Source organism: Oncorhynchus kisutch, unplaced genomic scaffold, assembly GCF_002021735.2.
Source record: "Oncorhynchus kisutch isolate 150728-3 unplaced genomic scaffold, Okis_V2 Okis06b-Okis10b_hom, whole genome shotgun sequence".
Taxonomy (NCBI): Eukaryota; Metazoa; Chordata; class Actinopteri; order Salmoniformes; family Salmonidae; genus Oncorhynchus; species Oncorhynchus kisutch.
The window spans coordinates 4226974-4246809 of NW_022261983.1; the positions used below are offsets into that span (position 1 = coordinate 4226974).

At 41.8% G+C, this 19836-nt stretch overlaps 2 protein-coding genes across 3 annotated transcripts; one reads left to right on the forward strand and one right to left on the reverse strand.

The window, feature by feature from the left end:
* Positions 1-242: 242 nt before the first annotated feature.
* On the reverse strand, positions 243-5980 carry LOC116352726 (small ubiquitin-related modifier 2). 2 transcript variants are annotated; one of them, XM_031814248.1, is made up of 4 exons: positions 5549-5980; positions 3305-3436; positions 1165-1236; positions 243-885 (listed from the first exon to the last, which is right to left on the reverse strand). In XM_031814248.1, exons 1-4 carry the CDS (start codon positions 5567-5569, stop codon positions 823-825), a joined length of 288 nt encoding a protein of 95 aa, XP_031670108.1. In that variant the 5' UTR covers positions 5570-5980; the 3' UTR covers positions 243-822. The 2 variants fall into 2 exon arrangements, with proteins under 2 accessions (XP_031670108.1, XP_031670109.1); XM_031814249.1 differs by lacking the exon at positions 1165-1236 and having other exon boundaries at positions 5549-5678.
* Positions 5981-6399: 419 nt separating this feature from the next.
* Positions 6400-19656, forward strand: nup85 (nucleoporin 85). The gene is made up of 19 exons (XM_031814251.1): positions 6400-6687; positions 6973-7066; positions 7176-7332; positions 7518-7588; positions 7764-7807; positions 8028-8097; positions 9042-9163; positions 12766-12900; positions 13044-13166; positions 14631-14762; positions 14857-14963; positions 15204-15287; positions 15590-15655; positions 15938-16089; positions 16339-16456; positions 16954-17054; positions 18123-18274; positions 18597-18692; positions 19455-19656. Exons 1-19 carry the CDS (start codon positions 6655-6657, stop codon positions 19551-19553), a joined length of 1956 nt encoding a protein of 651 aa, XP_031670111.1. The 5' UTR covers positions 6400-6654; the 3' UTR covers positions 19554-19656.
* Positions 19657-19836: the final 180 nt, after the last annotated feature.

Here is a 19836-nt window from a genome sequence, read left to right on the forward strand (position 1 = left end):
GACAGTGCCAACATTGCTACGTGGTATTTTATACAGTCAGTGGAGATCATCAAGCTTTACAGTTCAATCACTGTGGTGGTTTTTCACTGATAAAATCTCCATAATTATGTTTTCATACTGAAAAGGGGGATTGGTGAGCATGAGCTGTTGTACGCACAAGGACGCACTCTTAAAATGAACGATTACAAATATTTTCACCAGTTTTAATGACCCAGTCACCCACGAAACAGAGACAAAATAAATTGAGTTTGGTTAAAAAGAGAGAATAACTTTATTTTAACAAGACATTTATGAGACAATACAGATGTTTACCTGGACTAAAACATCTCTTCAGGGTTTCCTTATTACAAGCATGGCCTAGTCAAACTATGTTCAAGACATGTTTCATTCTACACAACCACTACTATATAAAAAAGATATAAAACCAATTTTCTGAAACCGACAACAGAAAATGAAGTTGAATAACAAACCAGTCTTATTCTCAAACAGTGAACGGGTGAAAAATAGCTTTTCTTGATCTCTGAATAAGTGAACCAACAAGTCACCAAAACAATGGACTTTTTAAGAGCTGAATCTTGTTGCATTTATTCGCAGCACACCTTGTATGAATGTTACTCAAATCTGAGTTGTTTTAGAGGAGGTTGTTTATGTACAAAACAGGAAGGAAACAAAGGCAAGAATGAAAACACTATACATCAACAGTTATGTATAACTGTGAGCAGGACGTCTTCCGCATGGTATTGGTTCTGTGGTGGAAAATGGGACAAGCTGCAAAGCAGCCGTCTGGGGGGTGGAGGAAGATGTGGGGGAGTACTTGACATGCTAGTAGAGGCCTCCTGTCTGTTGCTGGAAAACGTCAATCGTATCTTCATCCTCCATTTCCAACTGTCAGGAAAAAGGAAGGAAATTAAGTCAATTTGATATAAAACCCGATTTCATTAGATGACATGGCATTCATGACAAAAATGTACATAAATTAGCCGTGAATGGAAAACTTTCGTTAGAAGACATTTTGCATTTAACATTCTTTTGACATGCACAAATGTTCAATGGTATTCTCAAAACAGGGAGGAACTTCTAATTATTGCTGGAATGGTGTTGTTCAAGCGAAATAGAGTGAATTGATGTAACAAATCAGTTCCTCCCATGAGACTCCAGGATTACCTGTGCAGGTGTGTCTGTCTCGTTTATAGGCTGTCCATCGAACCGGAACCGGATTTGCCTAATTGTCAACCCCTACAGACACAGACACACAGATACTAAATTCCATTAAACTGTCTGGCACAAAACAATCTCTCCAAGTAAAATGTCCAAAGAAAACAACGTTTTCCCAACCCTTGCCAAGCAATCCATTAATAGTGTATGGCACTGAGGAAGCAAGGTTAGCCATTCCTTTAAAAACTCCTGTCGCTTCTCTACTTTGTGAATGAAAACACTGCAGAAAGGAAGGGATAAGGAGATAGGGAAGGGCGTTACTATATTGCCACTCCATATCCACGTTGGCCGACATCATTTTTATCAGATAAAGGGAGAAACAACAGGATAGGGAGGGAAGTGGCTTCTACTCAACAAAGCCTGTAGAGCCTGGCCTACTTCCATGACTTCACTGGTCTAAAGAGACACACAAGATCCATTATGGGTGGGCACGCACACAAGCACACACTGCATTGAGATTAGGCCTGGGCAAGCCTGGATAAGACAGGCCTAGCACTAGAGAGCAAAGGCTCAGTTGCTACATCTCTGCCTCCATCTCTACATCTCTGTACTTGCCAGTGCAAGCAGCATGAACACAATCATTCAAAAAGACATGTAGAACAGAACAGCTCCAAGTACACAAGGGAAGAGAATAAAAATACCTTTGATATGTTGGGAGAATCCAAAGCCAAGAACCCTATTTTAAAAGTACTTATTAGGTAATGCAGTGTAAATCCCCTCAATTAGCCTGTAAGCTCATAAATAGCACAGATCAGATTGGCCATAATGATCCAGCAGTAAGGCTTAGTATTTACTAATCAGCCTACAGCCAGAGAGATAGGCAAGTTAAGCTTAAGCCTTACTAATGCACATTGCATTGAATATGACAAGTACATTTGGTGCATATTAAAATAAAGGGTATTTGACCAAATAAAAAGTCTTTCAAGAACTAAAATCAGAAGAGTGGACAGTACAGAGTCATTACTAAATTACATTTTAGTCATTTAGCAGACGCTTTTATCCAGAGCGACTTACAGGAGCAATTAGGGTTAAGAGCCTTGCTCAAAGACACCAAAAATATATTTCACCTATTCAGCTCAGGGATTCGAACCAGCGACCTTCCAGTTACTGGCCCAACGGTCTTAACCACACATAGAGCTGGACACTGGAATAATGAGGACGATGAAAAGGAAGATGATAATATGATGAAGACAACACAGCCCATTGCACTCGCCTCCTGTCACAGACAATGTAGACTACATCTGACAGTGAACAGATCAAAGAGATACAAGTGTATAAAATGGTCCATGTATTGTGTTCTCTCTTCAATGAGTTTCCTTGTCCTCAATGGATAATATGAGCTGTCATCTTTCATCAACCCCTGTATTCCCATAGTTAGGGTCAGGACTTTTCTCAGGTCAGGTCATTAGGGAAAGGTTTGTGGGCCCATAGTCATAAAGCATCTCAGAGTTCAAGTTTATTCGTCATATACCTGTACACATGACATACGTGGAGTACACAGTGCAAATACATGCTTAATTACAGGTTCACCTTTCGACAATAGGAAAGTAATACAGTAAATAAAAGACTACTAAAAAGAAAACTCAATAAATAAGAACGAGGATTAAAATGTTACTAAGATACAAGGAGGCACTCAAACGAATTGAAGTAGGATATTTACAAATGTGCCAGGGAATTGTGCAATACAGTGTGCGATAATACATTCTAAATAGACATTGTGCAGGAATATTAATCATTCCTCTTCCTCTCTGGAGGAGAATGATGACATAGGACCAGTTTTGACTTGGCACGTTTAGATCACAATGAATAAATGACATGGACAGAGCGGGACCTGATCCTTGATCAGCACTCCCACTCTGAGACACTTTATGAATACTGGCCCGGGCCCTATGTATAGGGTAGAGGTGCTGCTAGTTGCTTATGGCTTGGCCTCTGTCCAGAAACCACCTCTACCCCCTCGGCACATTATGCAGATTCAAAAGGACTTGATAGGTATAACCAATATGGTAGTAGCTCAACCTTGCCCTCTGATACCGCTGCTGATGTTGTGCACTCAGTGGCATCATCATGGTTGCCATGTCAGACTCACCTGTCTCTCACAGTACGCCTTCATGAGTTTGCTGAGCGGCGTGTGTCTCTTGATCTTGAACTGCACCACCGACCCATCCTGTCCCGCCACCTTCAGGTTTATGTGGTCGTTGTTTTCTGTTTTCACTCCCTCCTGATGGACACAACAAACATTGGGGGTGTATTCAGTGAGATGAAACGCAGATACTGTATAAATGTAATGTCTAGAATTACCATGATACCCACTATTACATGTGACAAATAATCAAGTCTGTTAAAAGCCGAATAGTCCACCTAATTTCAGTTTAAGTGACAACAAAAGCAAGAATAGTGTAGAGAATTATTGTACCATTTAAACCGCTGTGAAATATCTTTTCCATAACCAAAAATATAGTATTTTCAGTTGTTTGAAGCTGGTGTACAAAAGTAAAAGACTAAAAACTAAACTGAAGAATGGGAAGCATAGAAATAGCACACATATAACAGATTTAACACTTCTTAGACTTGCTTTCAATGAGAATGACATATCTATAACTCACATTTCTATGTGAATTTTGTCAGGTCACCCAAAAAGTGACATATTGCAGCTTTAAACATGGCTCATATAGACAAACACTGAATACAATCTAAGGTAACCTAGCTGCTTTTAGAAACGCTTGTATTTACACACTAGGGTTGATGGGAATTAGCTTGCAAAAAACAGAATAGTCCGCCAAAAGCCAGAAGTTAAATAAAATTAACTTTCATCTTACTCTGCCGATTGTCTGTAGGCTTCGACCTTATGTTGGGGGTGAATTTGAGAAAAAACAAACATCTAATGGAACGTATAATGAAACACTTTCCAGATGTGGATCTGTTGTCGACCCATGCAGTTCCTCAGCGAGGTCAGCTCCTCTCTGCTTACCTCATGTCAAAATAAATGTTCTTGCTATCTTTTGTGCTGGTATGGGGACGTGCAGGACTTTTATTTTGACACGAGGTAAGGGGAGAGTAATTGGGTCTACAATAGATCCACGTTTGGAAATTCTGAATGTTCTATTAGATGTTTTTTCCTCAATGTCCCCTCTGCATAAAGACCAGCCCTACAGACAATCAACAGAGTAAGTTGAAATTTAATTTAACTTCTGTATTCTTGCAGACTATTCCATTTTTTTGCAAGGTAATTCCTAGTAACGCTAGTGTGTGAATACTAGTGTGTGAATACTAGTGTGTGAATACTAGTGTGTGAATACTAGCGTTGATAAAAGCAGCTAATGTTAACCTTGCCTGAGATGATCAGTTGCTTGGCTGATACAGTTGATGCAAAGCAAATTATCAGTCAGGTCCCAGGCTAATAGCAACCTTGATATGACCATCATTGATTTTAGGCCAGCAGAAACATTTACACAGAGTTTTTGTCAGCAGTGTACTGTCTGAATATAAGCAGTTTCTGAACAGTGAAAATAGACCAAATATTTAAAGTTTTATAGAACACTTACAAGGGCCTTGGATAGTTCAGCAGTGACATGCAAGTTAATCTGTCTTGACTATTATTTACTTGTTCTAAAAGTCATGGCGCTGTGGCAATGTAATGAGACAAGAAGTGTTTTTGGACAATGTTTAGTCTACAGAGTGGAATTTATCATGCTGACTACAGGATAGGTGCTTTACACATTCTGGAATTCATCCAAATGAGGACACATATTAAACATGTATATGTCAAACATCTGATCATTGGTCAAAACACACGATTGATGCATTTCAAAATATTGATCATACTTTTACACATGAAAACACATAGGAGTAAAACATGGTTTTTAACACTGTCTCAGTCACACCATTTCACTCATTTGTAACATGCTGTGATAGCTGGCTCCATAAGCAGATGAGGGACCCTTGCTGTAGCCATGAATGAATGTAACAAGTTTGTAACTGAAGAAATTGACAAAGTGATGACTGATACAACCACTTGGATCTGAACTGAGTTTGTCAGATTACATTTGCAAATACAAAAGATTAAGAACTGAAGAGAGTGCATGCATTGCTTACTGTCATGTTCAGCTAGCAAACGCTAGTTGGCTACGATTCAAGCAGCAAGCCACGCGCCCATGCAGGCGCGTGCACAGGTCTTCCGGTGTCTCCAATGGAGTACTTGCATTTTCAAAACTTGAGTCTACTAAGATCTCAAGTAAGGAAATATTACATGTACATTTTTCCTTAGTTCTATTTGAGTTATGTATGTAAAAAAAAATGTGATGAGATGTAAGCATATTTTCAAGCAACTCACCTTGGGTTTCTCGTCAGCCATGGTTACTCTATTTGCGCTTCTCTACGCCGCCACACAACGAAATAGACGTGTACGCGCACGTACCCGCTCCCGATTAAAATACCGGCCCTACGTGCGCGATCACAAACACATGCTCGTGCCCTGTACTTCACATTCATTGGCCAACCTTGGTCACAGGGTAAGATGTTGAGCGCTGGCAGAGGGCGGGAATGTCGTAATGCGCGTTTCTGTAACACGTGCACGCGCATTTATAACACGTTCCCTTTTGTTTTGTTTTATGAAAATATTCACCGAAAACGTCCTAATGCTTTGATGTTAACCGTGCCATTGCTGTACATTTGCGCAATAAAAATCAGGTTATTTAAGAAAGTGTACTGAAAGGTCAATGTTTGGGAATTTAAACCATTCTGGAATTTTGTCATGGAAGAGAGGACTGATCCTCAGTAGCCATCTTGTTTTTATAGACCATAACATTCAGCCAACAAATTATGCAGTTGTACCACCGATGGAACAATGAAATATTTGGTTGTACAGTACTTGTACCAAAATAGACATGATCCAGCAAGAAACTAATGTTGCCCACACAGTATTAGATGGATGTTAATAAGGTCCAGAATGGTGCAACATTGTAAAAATGCCATATTTCCCTATTATGCCATTGAAAATAGCCTAAATGTTATGAGGAGCATTTCATTCGACAATTAATTATGACTAAAATCTGCACATTAGGGTAAATAAATAACTGTTTGCATCTGGTGGCCATTAGTTCTTCCCACTTTGAGCAAATTAGTACCAAAACATTATAATTGGTAGATATTGGTATAAGTTGATTTTATTCATTGGAATAATATATTCTCATGGTGACATTACTTGTCAAATTGACAACTGAGTAATTGTGTCCCCTTTAGTGCAAGCTTGCATTTCTAGTCAGGCACGACACAGAATTCCTATGACATCAGACATACGCACGCTTTGGGGTCCTTCAGCTGAATGGTTGAAGCGCCTAATTTCTGGATTATATTATTTGAAATGTCAGTATTTGTATCGCTCGTGGATTAAGTTATATTTATTGATTCACCTTATTGATTTGATTAAAGTGGGTGGTAATGGAGGAGGTAGATGTGGAGCCAACAACTACTGTAAGTACCGCTCGTGCTCTGTTGTTGTGGAATCAAAATGTGTCCAGGGCAGGCTATGCAACTTGCTAACGTTAGTTCGCTAACTAGCTGACACTTCATTCAAACGTCTCTGAGCTCAAGTGTCCACAATAATACTGGCATCACTGCACAATGTTTATTTGTCATTTGTGATGACTCGTTTCAGTGGGTTGAAAGATACTGGCAGCAAGGCAGAATAATGTCTAGACGTTTAATCACCTAGCTATGTCCACATAAATAAACTAACGAGACGTTTCTCTCTTTCAGCCTATCCCTGGGTTCGACAGCAACCAAAAACACTTGGGATTTGTGTGGGGTCCTGGAGATATCCTGGTTTATGAGACCATTTACAAAGCATCAGGTAGATAGGAGAGTTGAATGTATAACTTGGTAGTAAAGTCATGACTCAAATCATGTCCAAGTACAAAGCATCCTCCTCTCTAACCCACTCTCCCTGTGCGTCTCTTCAGGTGGATCTGCAGGGGGTTGTCCCTTTGTCCATGAGGTCAGGAAAGATGAGGACATCTATTCCCCTATTTTGCGTAAACTCTTCAATGAGTCCCATCACATCTTTGTTGGTCTGCAGAGGATCAGAGAGGATCTGCCCAGCAAGAACAAGAAACCCCAGTAAGGATGGGATGGACTACTTTCTCTTGTAATTCAAACTAATTCCTTTGTCACGAGGTCAGGAAAAACTCCCGGTTCTAAATATAACCAAACAGTGGTGATGTGTGTGACTTAATCTCATAGTAATCTAAATGTTTTGCATTGTAATGGGTGTGCTCGTTTAACAATTTCACTTATTTATTCAGGTTCGTCAGTATTAGCAAGAACTACAGGTCTGTAATTCGAGCATGCATGGAGGAACTCCAGCAAGTCGCAGGTATAGTATATGGCAACATTTCAACAATCATATGTTTATCAATGCCAGGTCGCAATTGTAAATGAGAACTTGTTCTCAACTTGCCTACCTGGTTAAATAAAGGTAAAATAAATAAAAAATAAAATGCAGTTCATAGACAGACTTAAGTAACATGCTATTTCCTCTCACTTTGCAGTTTCTACACAAGATGCAGCATTGGCTACACAGTATGGAAATCAGGTAGAGTACCTGTCTGTGCCTATTCAGTTCGACTAACCACTTACCCCTATGTCAAGGGAACATAACCCAAGTAATATAACATTGAATCAGCAAATGTGAGAAAATGATCTTGCATCAATGATGAAGGTGAACACCGTTGTAATGTTATACAACTCAGACTGTTTTAGTGTATCATAATGATTCCCTTGGCAACACTCTTCTCTCCTGTTTTTCATGATAGGTGTCAATCCTGCTGGCAGTAGAGCTGATCTGGAATCTTTGTGAAGTGTTGTTCATCGATGCAGCTCCAGGTAGAGTTTATGTTTTGTGTGTCAACCTTGATGTTGCTTTGGACACACAAGCATCATCTAGGTGTGAACCATAGAGCTATATAGAAGACTCATCTTTGTATCTGTGCCATTACAGTGTCTATGATAGCATGGGCAGCACCATTGAGGTTTTCTCCATTTTAACGTCATCCATTTTCTTATTTTTCATTGGCCGATTGCTCCCACAGGGGTCGCGTTAACGTAGGATTCTGCATTTTTCACACAGATCTAAAATGCTTCTTATTGTAAATTCTGCTAGGCTTCAGGTTTGCTCAAATAATCATGATTTGTAAAATTACTAATTTTGTGCTTCAGTTCCACTTCTCCACTTGGATGAAATATATTTGCTCTTGTCATTGGATCATCAGTGCCCTGGCTGACGTAGGCTACTTTTCTCCGGTACTTTCTTCCAGTTAAATTTTTCTCCAGTAGCAAGTTAAAATGCAGTATTAACTTCATGTGAAACATTAGAAATATGATGGCCATGCATCGTCTTTGCAAAAATACCTTTTTTATTGTAGGCTAATTTAATTATGTCTGGCTGTTTGCCAAATAGCGTTGCACCTCTGTCAGCTGATGAAAACGATTTTGCACTAATGTATTTTGTGTAAAGAAACAATAGTTGCAAGCCCCTGATCACTCTAGTGAAGCCAAAAAGCACGGTTGACTTTCGATATGAAACGCAGGTTAAATGGTTAAAAATGCAAAAAAAATTATGGTCTGAGTTTTGAAAAAGCTGATTTCTGAAAGCTAACGCGACCCCTGTCCAAACTCGTATAAATCCCCACCCAGTTGACAACTTAAATGGTGGAAGCCCTCATTGTCCACGCTAAAAGGGGTTATATCCATGATGAGTCATCTATCTCTATGGTGTGAACAGAACTTTAATATTTTCTGCACCCTGTTTGTTGTATGTGACCCTCTAGCTGGCTCCCTGGTGCTCCACCTGCTCGACTGGGTGAGGCTGCACAAGGCTGACGTGGATGAGAAGGCCAGGGAGGTGCTGGCGAGTGAGAGCCCCGCAGAGCACCAGGCCTACTGGGACGTGGTACGTACACATACACCCCTCTCCTGTCTCTCTCTGCATTTTTAAAACGCTATTGGCCCAGTGCGTAGATACGTCAGACTGATTTTTGGCTCTACAGGTGACCATTTTACTCAAATGTGCCTAAAAATAGATGTGTACGAACTGAAAAAGTAATGTATGAGCGAGCATGTGATTCATAGTAACACAAAATGCTGCCGTAGCTATTTTCAAAGTAAACCTTCTGTTTTTGTTTCATAGCTGGTAGCTAATCACACACAGCACTACAAATACCATATAAACTCAGCAAAAAAAGAAACGTCCCTTTTTCCAGGACCCTGTCTTTCAAAGATAATTCGTAAAAATCCAAATAACTTCACAGATCTTAATTGTAAGGGGTTTATCTCTGTTTCCCATGCTTGTTCAATGAACCATAAACAATTAATGAACATGCACCTGTGGAATGTTCGTTAAAACACTAACAGCTTACAGACGATAGGGCAATTAAGGTCACAGTTATGAAAACTTAGGACACTAAAGATGCCTTTCTACTGACTCTGAAAAACACCAAAAGAAAGATGCCCAGGGTCCCTGCTCATCTGCGTGAACGTGCCTTAGGCATGCTGAAAGGAGGCATGAGGACTGCAGATGTGGCCAAGGCAATAAATTGCAATGTCCATACAGTGAGATGCCTAAGACAGCGCTACAGGGAGACAGGATGGACTGTGGATCGTCCTCGCAGTGGCAGACCACGTGTAACAACACCTGCACAGGATTGGTACATCCGAACATCACACCTGCGGAACAGGTACAGGATTGCAACAACAACTGCCCGAGTTACACCAGGAATGCACAATCCCTCCATTAGTGCTCAGACTGTTCACAGTAAGCTGAAAGAGGCTGGACTGAGGGCTTGTAGGCCTGTTGTAATGCAGGTCCTCACCAGACATCACCGGTATCAATGTCACCTATGGGCACAAACCCACCGTCGCTGGCCCAGACAGGACTGGCAAAAAGTGCTCTTCACTGACGAGTCGCAGTTTTGTCTCACCAGGAGTGATGGTCAGATTCGCCTTTATCGTTGAATCGCTCTGCGTTACAGGGAAGACATCAGCTCCCTCATGTGGTACCCTTCCTGCAGGCTCATCCTGACATGACCCTCCAGCATGACAATGCCACCACGCACAGAACAAGCAGTATGGCTGATTTCCTTCAAGACAGGACGGTCAGTGTTCTGCCATGGCCAGCGAAGAGCCCGGATCTCAATCCCATTGAGCACGCCTGAGACCTGTTGGATCAGAGGGTGAGGGCTAGGGCCATTCCCCCCAGAAATGTCTGGGAACTTACAGGTGTCTTGGTGGAAGAGTGGGGTAACATCATCTCACAGCAAGAACGTGCAAATCTGGTGCAGTCCATGAGGAGGAAATGCACTACAGTACTTAATGCAGCTGGTGGCCACACCAGATACTGACTGTTACTTTTGATCCCCCCTCCCCTTTTTTCAGGGACACATTTATTCCATTTCTGTTAGTCACATGTCTTTGGAACTTGTTCAGTTTGTCTGTTTTTGAATCTTGTTGTGTTCATACAAATATTTACACATGTTAAGTTTGCTGAAAATAAACGCAGTTGACAGAGAGTATTATTTTTGCTGAGTTTAGCTTTCCCACCTCGAGCAGCACTGTGAGTGAAGTGCTGAAAAAATACATTTTTAGAAGCGCACAGCGTAGAAGTTGGTTGATTTCACCTGAAAGTCTACTAAAGTGTGTATTTCTTCTCATATTTCTTGGCTATTTACATTGTTTTGTTCACATGCTATGTGGTTTTTCAATGTTAGTTTGAGCTTGCTCAACTGCTAGCAAAGAGATGTCGTGGAACTCAAAGGGGCAGCTGAACATTGTCTCGCCTAAATGACTCATTGGAGGGTACATTGTAGAGGTCGACCGATTATGATTTTTCAGCACCGATACCGATTATTGGATGCCCAAAAAAGCTGATACCGATTAATCGGCCATTTTTTTGTAATAATGACAATTACAACAATACTGAATGAACACTTATATTAACTTAATATAATACATCAATAAAATAAATTTTGCCTCAAATAAATAATGAAACATGTTCAATTTGGTTTAAATAATGCAAAAACTAAGTTGAAGAAGAAACTAAAAGTGAGATATCTGACGTTTAAGTTCCTTGCTCAGGACATGAGAACATATGAAAGCTGGTGGTTCCTTTTAAGAAGTTTTAGGTTGTAGTTATTATAGGACTATTTCCCTCTATACCATTTGTATTTCATTAACCTTTGACTATTGGATGTTCTTATAGGAACTTTAGTATTGCCAGTGTAACAGTATAGCTTCCGTCCCTCTACTCACTCCTCCCTGGGCTCAAACCAGCAACACAACGACAACAGCCACCCTCGAAGCCGCGTTACCCATGCAGAGCAAGGGGAAACAACCACAGGCTCAGAGCGAGTGACGTTTGAAACGCTATTAGAGCGCACTAACTAGCCAGCCATTTCACTTCGGTTACTCCAGCCTCATCTCGGGAGTTGATAGGCTTGAAGTCATAAACAGCGCAATGCTTGACGCACAACGAAGAGCTGCTGTAAAACGCGAGAAAGTGCTGTTGGAATGAATGTTTACGCACGCCTGCTTCTGCCTACCACCGCTCAGTCAGATACTTGTATGCTTGTATGCTCAGTCAGATTATATGCAATGCAGGACACACTAGATAATATCTAGTAATATCATCAACCATGTGTAGTTAACTAGTGATTATGATTGATTGTTTTTATAAGATAAGTTTAATGCTAGCTAGCAACTTACCTTGGTTTACTGCATTTGCGTAACAGGCCGTCTCCGTGTGGAGTGCAACGAGAGGCATGTGGTTATAGCGTTGGACTAGTTAACTGTAAGGTTGCAAGATTGGATCCCCGAGCTGACAAGGTGAAAATCTGTCGTTCTGCCCCTGAACAAGGCAGTTAACCCACTATTCCTAGGCCGTCATTGAAAATAAGAATGTGTTCTTAACTGACTTGCCTAGTTAAATAAAGATTAAATAAAGGTGAAAAAAAATAAGAAAACGGTGTCCAAAAATACCGATTTCCGATTGTTATGAAAAGTTGAAATCAACCCTAATTAATCAGCCATTCCGATTAATCGGTCTACCTTTAGTACATTGTAATTGATTGAGTATGGAACACTCCAACAAACTTTTATTCTTAAACTTTTATTAATTTCTTATCATAAAAACACTTGCTCAAATACTTTCACTGTGCTCCTTAATTTCTTTGTGTGCTCCTACATTTTTCAATTTACGAGCACATGTGCTCCTTGTAAAAAAAATTAAACTGTCAGCGTAGAGCCCTGTTTGATCAAAACTAATTTAGTGGATCCTCAAGACCTCCAGTGAATTTGCCTTTTTAAATGGTTCTCCATGATTACTTCCAATGTGGTTGAAATAAACTCGTTGTATCTATGTATTTTATCTGTGCAGACTTTCTTTGCCCAGTTTAACTCCTTTAACTTATGTCTGTGTAATCTGCTATTCATGTTTATTTGTGCACTAGTCTGTATGCAGATATTCTTTGTCCCCTATTGAACCCCCCTCTGTGTCTCCAGGTGATCAGCTACGTGCTGCAGGGCCGGATGGACGAGGCCAGGCAGGTTCTGGTGAAACAGGCAGCTTTGCAGCCTGCAGCCAGGGTCATGTTCAAGCTGCTGGACAACCTGCTCATGAAGATGCCCATCTTCAATGTACATAGTGCATTTCTATCTGAACGTTTCAACCTCCTGAACAGCACCCAGTTTTAACCACAGAATCAAGTAGAAGACGTATATTATATGTATCTCTATGGTTGTAACTCTAGCGCTCTCTCCTCTATGACATCTTACTGTAGCCTGGTGAGACTCAGACCCTGACAGAGTTTGATGTAAAGTGGAGACACTGGCGCGAGGAGGTGGACCACTGTCTCCAGGACCAGTCCTTTGCCAGCAACCGCCACCTGGAGGACATCTGTAAGGTCAGTGGAACTGCCCAGTACCTGCCCTGGCACACTTTACCTGCATCTGTGTGGTGACAGGTACACACAGAATGTACAAAACATTAGGAACACTGTCATAATATTGAGTTGCACCCCCTTTTGCCCTCAGAACAGTCTAAATTCATTGGGGCATGGACTCTACAAGGTGTCAAACATTCCACAGGGATGCTGGCCCATGTTGACTCCAATGCTTCCCACAGTTGTCAAGTTGTCATGATGTTCTTTGGGTGGTGGGCCATTCTTGACACACACAGGAAACTGTTGAGCGTGAAACTCAGCAGCGTTGCAGTTCTTGACACTCAAAGTGTGCCTGGCACCTATTACCATACCCTGTTCAAAGTCACTTAAATGTTTTGTCTTGCCCATTCACCCTCTGAATGGCACATATACACAATCCATGTTTCAATTGTTTCAAGGCTTAAAAATCCTTCTTTAACCTCTCCTCCCCTTCATCTACACTGATTGAAGGTTTTTTTATTTTTTTATTCATCCGTTATTTTACCAGGTAAGTTGACTGAGAACACATTCTCATTTACAGCAACGACCTGGGGAATAGTTACAGGGGAGAGGAGGCGGATGAATGAGCCAATTGTAAACTGGGGATTATTAGGTGACCGTGATGGTTTTTTGAGGGCCAGGTTGGGAATTTAGCCAGGACACTGGGGTTAATACCCATACTCTTACGATAAGTGCCATGGGATCTTTAATGACCTCAGAGAGTAAGGACACCCGTTTAACGTGCCATCCGAAAGACTGCACCCTACACAGGGCAGTGTCCCCAATCGCTGCCCTGGGGCATTGGGATATTTTTTTATACCAGAGGAAAGAGTGCCTCCTACTGGCCCTCCAACACCACTTCCAGCACCATCTGATCTCCCATCCAGGAACTGACCAGGACCAACCCTGCTTCGCTTCAGAAGCAAGCCAGCAGTGGTGTGCAGGGTGGTATGCTGCTGGCAAACCAGGTGACCTCAATAAGGGATCATAGCTTTCACCTGGTCAGTCTGTCATAGAAAGAGCTAAATGTTTTGTCATCAGTGTAGCTACCTGTAGTATACAATGTATACCAAAAGTAACTCTCTGTACATGTAGAGTCCATTGGCTCTGTACCTGCATCTGTGTGAGCGTGAACTGTTTAGGAGCTAAAATAATCTCTTGTTGGTGCTGTCTGTCTCTTCCAACTACTATCCATATGTTCCACCTGTTGATACATTCATCCATCCATGGATTATCCATACCCTCCTAAATAAGTATCCATCCATGGTTTATCCATACCCTCCTAAATAAGTATCCATCCATGGTTTATCCATACCCTCCTAAATAAGTATCCATCCATGGATTATCCATACCCTCCTAAATAAGTATCCATCCATGGATTATCCATACCTTCCTAAATAAGTATCCATCCATGGATTATCCATACCCTCCTAATTATCCATGTAGATCCTGGTTGGTGATGAGGATGTTCTCCTGGAGTACAAGGAGCTGCTGAGTACCTGGTATCACTTCCTGGTCACCAGACTGCTGTTCTCCCACCCCACTGTCAAGCCCACAGAGCTGCACTACTACGCACAGGTACTTTCTACTACACTATACATGATACAGAGTTGCACTAGGACTTACCACAACACTATGAGTAAGTGTCCTGTCCTATGTGTGTGTGTTCCAGTCTAGCATGCACATGTTCCTGGACACGAGGAGTGTCCCAGAGCCCCTGGACAGCATCCTGCTGGCAGCCTTTGAGTTTGACATCCACCAGGTCATCAAAGACTGCAGGTGAGGAGGAGCGTCTATCGACCATAGAAATACAGAAACCAAAGGAATGATATTTCTATGGTCTAGAACCCAGGGAGAGTAGCTGTGTTGTTGCTAAGGTAACAGTAACTGTTAATGTGGATAAGATGAAATAAATGTGGGGGCTAGACACACAATGTGATTTCCCCTCTGTCACTCATGTAAACTACTGTTCAGTTTCATATGTTGTGATATTTATGACATGTTATTTGTGCTTTCCAGCATTGCTCTCAACAACTGGTGGTTTGTGGGGCATCTGACTGACCTGCTGGACCACTGTAAACTGCTCCAGTCTCACAACCTACAGTAAGTTAAGGACACTACTGTCCCACAAAGGGTTGCCATTAACTGCCAATATTGTTCTCATGGTAACATTGATCAGAATCATAGAAAGTGAAGTTGGCGTGCTCAGCTCAAATGTTTGTGATAACAGGAAGTATTTGGGTGCCGGATTCAAAGGGCATACACTTGAAATAAAGGAAGAACCCACAGTCAATGAAATATTTAGTGTTTTTTTTAGCAGCAGAGGTCAGAACAAACAGAGGTGTTTTGGTGGCAGCATTCATCACCGTTGACCATAATAACATGTGTTCTCTGTGTTGATGTAGTTTTGGCTCCAACCTGAGAGAGTTTCTACTGCTGGAGTACGCCTCAGGACTCTTCACCCATCACAGGTGAGACAGACCCACTAGTCTGGTTAGTAATAGATTGGACTATATGCATAACTCCCAGTGCCAACATGTCTGTTTTTCTAATAGATAACTGTCACATATATAGTCACGTCTGCAAAACTACACATGCTGAGGTCCACTGTGTTCAGTAGTTATCTTTTCTAGAGAGTTTTGTCGGCTACGCGTGTAGGCCTCTTCCCTGTTTGACCTACTCCAGTGCTGCTCCTATTGGATGATCGGTTAAGCTGTGCATGATATAACCAGCTATTTCTCTCTGGTCCTCAGCCTGTGGCAGCTGGCTGTGGACTACTTTGACCACTGTCCAGAGTTTGGCCGTGTGTACCTGGAGCTACAGATAGAGCGTGTTCCTCTGGACACGGAGCGCAAGGCCCTGAAGGTGATCAGGATCTGTGAGCAGAGGCAGATGACTGAACAAGGTAGATATGATGCATACACGTACGTACGCACGCATACTCACGCGCTCTTATCCAAAACAGTTGTCCAACTTACTCTCATGCATGAAGCTCTCACTGAGACCCACATTCTGTCTCACTCCCTCAATCGCAACATGGACACTTACTAAAACACACATGGAAAATACATTCAAACTCCCCCTGATTTCTGTCATGCCTGTTGTGGATATCACCCCCTAACTCTTTGGTATAATGTGTCTCTCTGTGTTGCAGTGAGGAGCATCTGTAAGATCATGGCCAAGAAGGCCCTGAGGAACAACAGACTGGGCTCTGCTCTCTCCTGGAGCATCAGAGCCAAAGATGCTGCCTTCGCCACCCTCATATCAGAGAGGTGCTGTATGTCTACAGGAGGTTTTACTGATCCTGACCATGTGACCTGTTCAGGAATGCTGTTTTTATTTGCTGGACAGTCGTCGGCCTGTTTTCAATACTTAGAAAATTCCTTCTTCCTTCCTCCTTTCCTTGATGTAACCACTGATCTAACATGAGGGGGTTTATGAAAGCTACGTAGTGGATTCACCACGTTAGATCTGGAATTACTTCAAGAAGGGCAGCAAAGATGTCCCCCCATGACATCTGCTTCCACACCACTAGCTACCAGACCACCCTGTAGTCGCTCACTCTCTCGCTCCCCACCCCCTGTGGGTTTAACCCCGTCTGTATCCTAGATATACTGTGTCTCTCTCTGGTCTATAGATGTATCTCTATGGTCTGTATCCTAGATATACTGTGTCTCTCTCTGGTCTATAGATGTATCTCTATGGTCTGTATCCTAGATATACTGTGTCTCTCTGGTCTATAGATGTATCTCTATGGTCTGTATCTCAGGTTTCTCCAGGACTACTGTGCCAAAGGGACCTTCTCTGATCTGGACCTGATTGACAACCTGGGTCCAGCCATGCTGCTCAGTGACAGGCTTACTTTTCTAGGTATGGAGTGCAAACGTGTACATACACAAACATGAAGGACTGTGAACACACAAACAAGCCAACACTCTTTGGCAGGGCTCTAAGCTGTCCTGTTTTACAAGGAGCACGTGTGCAAAGTTGAAAAATATAGGTGCACACAAAGAAATTCAGGAGCACAAATCTAGATATATTTGAGGTAATAAAGTTAGAATCGTACGTTTTCTAGGCACACTGGTGCTCTTCAATAAAAATTCCAGGTCGCACAGCAAAATATTTGGGTGCATATGCCAGTAAAATGGTCGCACTATAGAGCCCTGCTTGGTCTTGCATGTTAACTTGACATTCAGTCAGCCACATATCACTCACATGCGAACACACACACACTGGATCAGACGCATGATATATTTTGGCCTTTCTATTAAATGATTCTCTCACGTAGGAGAAAAGTGGTCCATGTAAGGCTGCAGTCTGTGGCCTAATGCTGTTGTAACAGCTGATGATAACCTACAGCTGGGGGAAATGTAACGTGAGTGTAATGTCTCACTTTACAATTAGTCACTCATGAAGGCAGAACTAACTGTTCAGTGACTATGATGTATATAATGTTATCTTGTTCTTAAACAATCAAGTGGAACCACGGTGTATTTACATTTAGGCCATACAAGTTCTACCAGTGCTCTGTAGCGAGTAAAATGAGAATTCAATTTCTAAACAATTCTACAGTGACCATATTGGGTGTCCCAACTGGCATCGTGTGACTGATAGATGGTTCTCACATCATTTCTGGGAATTCAGTGCACTTCTCAGTTCTATACTTAAAACTGTGGCAAATACATTTTACACCATACTATGTCATTGATACTGTGTCTGTGTAACCAATGATACCAATGAGAGAGCATCATGTGATTGTATCCATTAGTTCATTCTGTTCCCCTCCTGTCCTGGGTCATATTCATTAGGCACCATTTACGGAAGGAAACAGGATGGACTACCTGAACTTGTCCAATAAGAAATGCGCGTTACCGCTTTCTGTAGAGAAACTGTTTTTGCTACGCTTTGCCTTGATGGATGTGATCCTGTTGTCTACAGGGAAGTACCGTGAGTTCCATCGGCTGTACGGCGAGAAGCGTTTCTCGGATGCCGCCAAGCTCCTCCTCTCCCTGATGACGGCCAAGATCGCCCCACATTCCTTCTGGATGACTCTGCTGACCGACGCCCTGCCCCTGCTGGAGCAGAAAGAGGTCAACTGACCCACAACATTAACTTCCATCCTTGACTTAACGTTGAAATGAACTTCTTTCTACTTACCTAGTGTGTAGCATATTCCATAGATTGAATTTCCTTTTTTTGGTTTACTAACTAAATATGAACTGCGAAACATCTTTGTAATCTTAGATTATATTATATAATAAATATGATTTAAATTAAGAGATCTCCTTACCTTGATTCCTATCAGATCTGTAGGTCTGAATATATGCTCGTAGTTTTGTAGATGGTGCCTCTTTAGGCTAATAGCCTTTTGTTGCAGTCAGTTGGCTAATCTCTGGGCTTGTCCTCTTGCAGGTGATCTTCTCTGCTGATCAAACTCATGAGCTGATGTTCTGTCTGGAGGAGCTGACCTCAGGGAAGAGTGTTCCCACCCCAGACAGACCCATGCAGGTACTGGGTTACACACCCCCTTACCCTCTATCTAATGTCTGTTTCCCTTTCAATCTCCTAATACTGTTTTATAATATGCTCTAATCTCTACAGTTGCTTAGCCTGGGGTTAGCAACTGTTCACACTGCACTAAGAGCCTCGTTAGCCCAGGTTAAGCAACTGTTCACATTGCACTAAGAGCCTCCTTAGCCCGGGTTAAGCAACTGTTCACACTGCACTAAGAGCTTCCTTAGCCCACGGCTAATCGACTATTCACACTTGCACATTCTAAAATGGGTTAACATCAACTTTAGCCCAGGGCTAAACTGGCCCTGCTCCAGAGAGGGGTTAGCACTGACTTTTCATAGCTAGCCAATCGCACAGTTCCATTGTCACCTAATTTGAATATTGTATTCCAGAAAAGGGACTGTTGGTTTCATTAACATCAAGTATTATATAATTATGAGAAGGGCTTACCAAGAACATTTTCCAAAAGGATTCATTCAAGGTAGAAAGTAATAGTTGGAGCACTCAACAAAAAAGATATGATTTATTTTAGCTCACTTTTCTCTTGAGTGCTCCTTTCTACTTCGAATTAGTCCTTTTGGAAGTTTTTCTTGGTAAACTCTTGTCATGATTTGTAATTGTTGTTTAGCAGCCCTCCTTTCCTGTTTGCTGAAGCGTGAAGGCCCAGTTGCACCATTACATCATATTGAATATGGAATCACTAAAAACATTCTGATGAGGATGATCCATTAAATGTGTTTCCCTATGCGTTTTCAGGATGAGGACATCGAGACGACAAAGATTGAGCTCCTGCGGCTAGCGCTAGCTCGTAACCTGGCCATGGCCATAGTGAAGGAGGGGACAGTGGAAGTTTGACCAACACTTAAAGACGAGCACTTATCTTTTTATACTGTACATAAAACAAATCAAGTCTGATCAAAATGTGCTATTTGATAATAAAGAAATGTTTTGACATGAACACTGGCCTGGATTCAAATGTGCATTGTCAACAAGCACACTGCACTGTCAACAATCTCCTTGACATTCGCTCAAATCAAATTCACAGTAAACGCTGTGGATGCCGGCATAAGTATGACCTTTAAGTCAACCTGATTTACTAGCCTAAGGTATGAATAGAAAAGCAATGCCCTAACAACAA

What these genes read in the sequence shown, in the direction of transcription:
- LOC116352726 (XM_031814248.1), bottom strand. Translation starts at nt 5,569, where the DNA reads ATGGCTGACGAGAAACCCAAG. An exon ending in AGGCGTACTGTGAGAGACAG is followed by an intron (nt 1,237 to 3,304) that starts GTGAGTCTGACA and finishes CTGTGTCTGTAG; the next exon opens with GGGTTGACAATTAGGCAAAT. An exon ending in AGACAGACACACCTGCACAG is followed by an intron (nt 886 to 1,164) that starts GTAATCCTGGAG and finishes TTTTCCTGACAG; the next exon opens with TTGGAAATGGAGGATGAAGA.
- nup85 (XM_031814251.1), top strand. Translation starts at nt 6,655, where the DNA reads ATGGAGGAGGTAGATGTGGAGCCAACAACTACT. An exon ending in ACCAGGCCTACTGGGACGTG is followed by an intron (nt 9,164 to 12,765) that starts GTACGTACACAT and finishes CTGTGTCTCCAG; the next exon opens with GTGATCAGCTACGTGCTGCA. An exon ending in GGACTCTTCACCCATCACAG is followed by an intron (nt 15,656 to 15,937) that starts GTGAGACAGACC and finishes TCTGGTCCTCAG; the next exon opens with CCTGTGGCAGCTGGCTGTGG.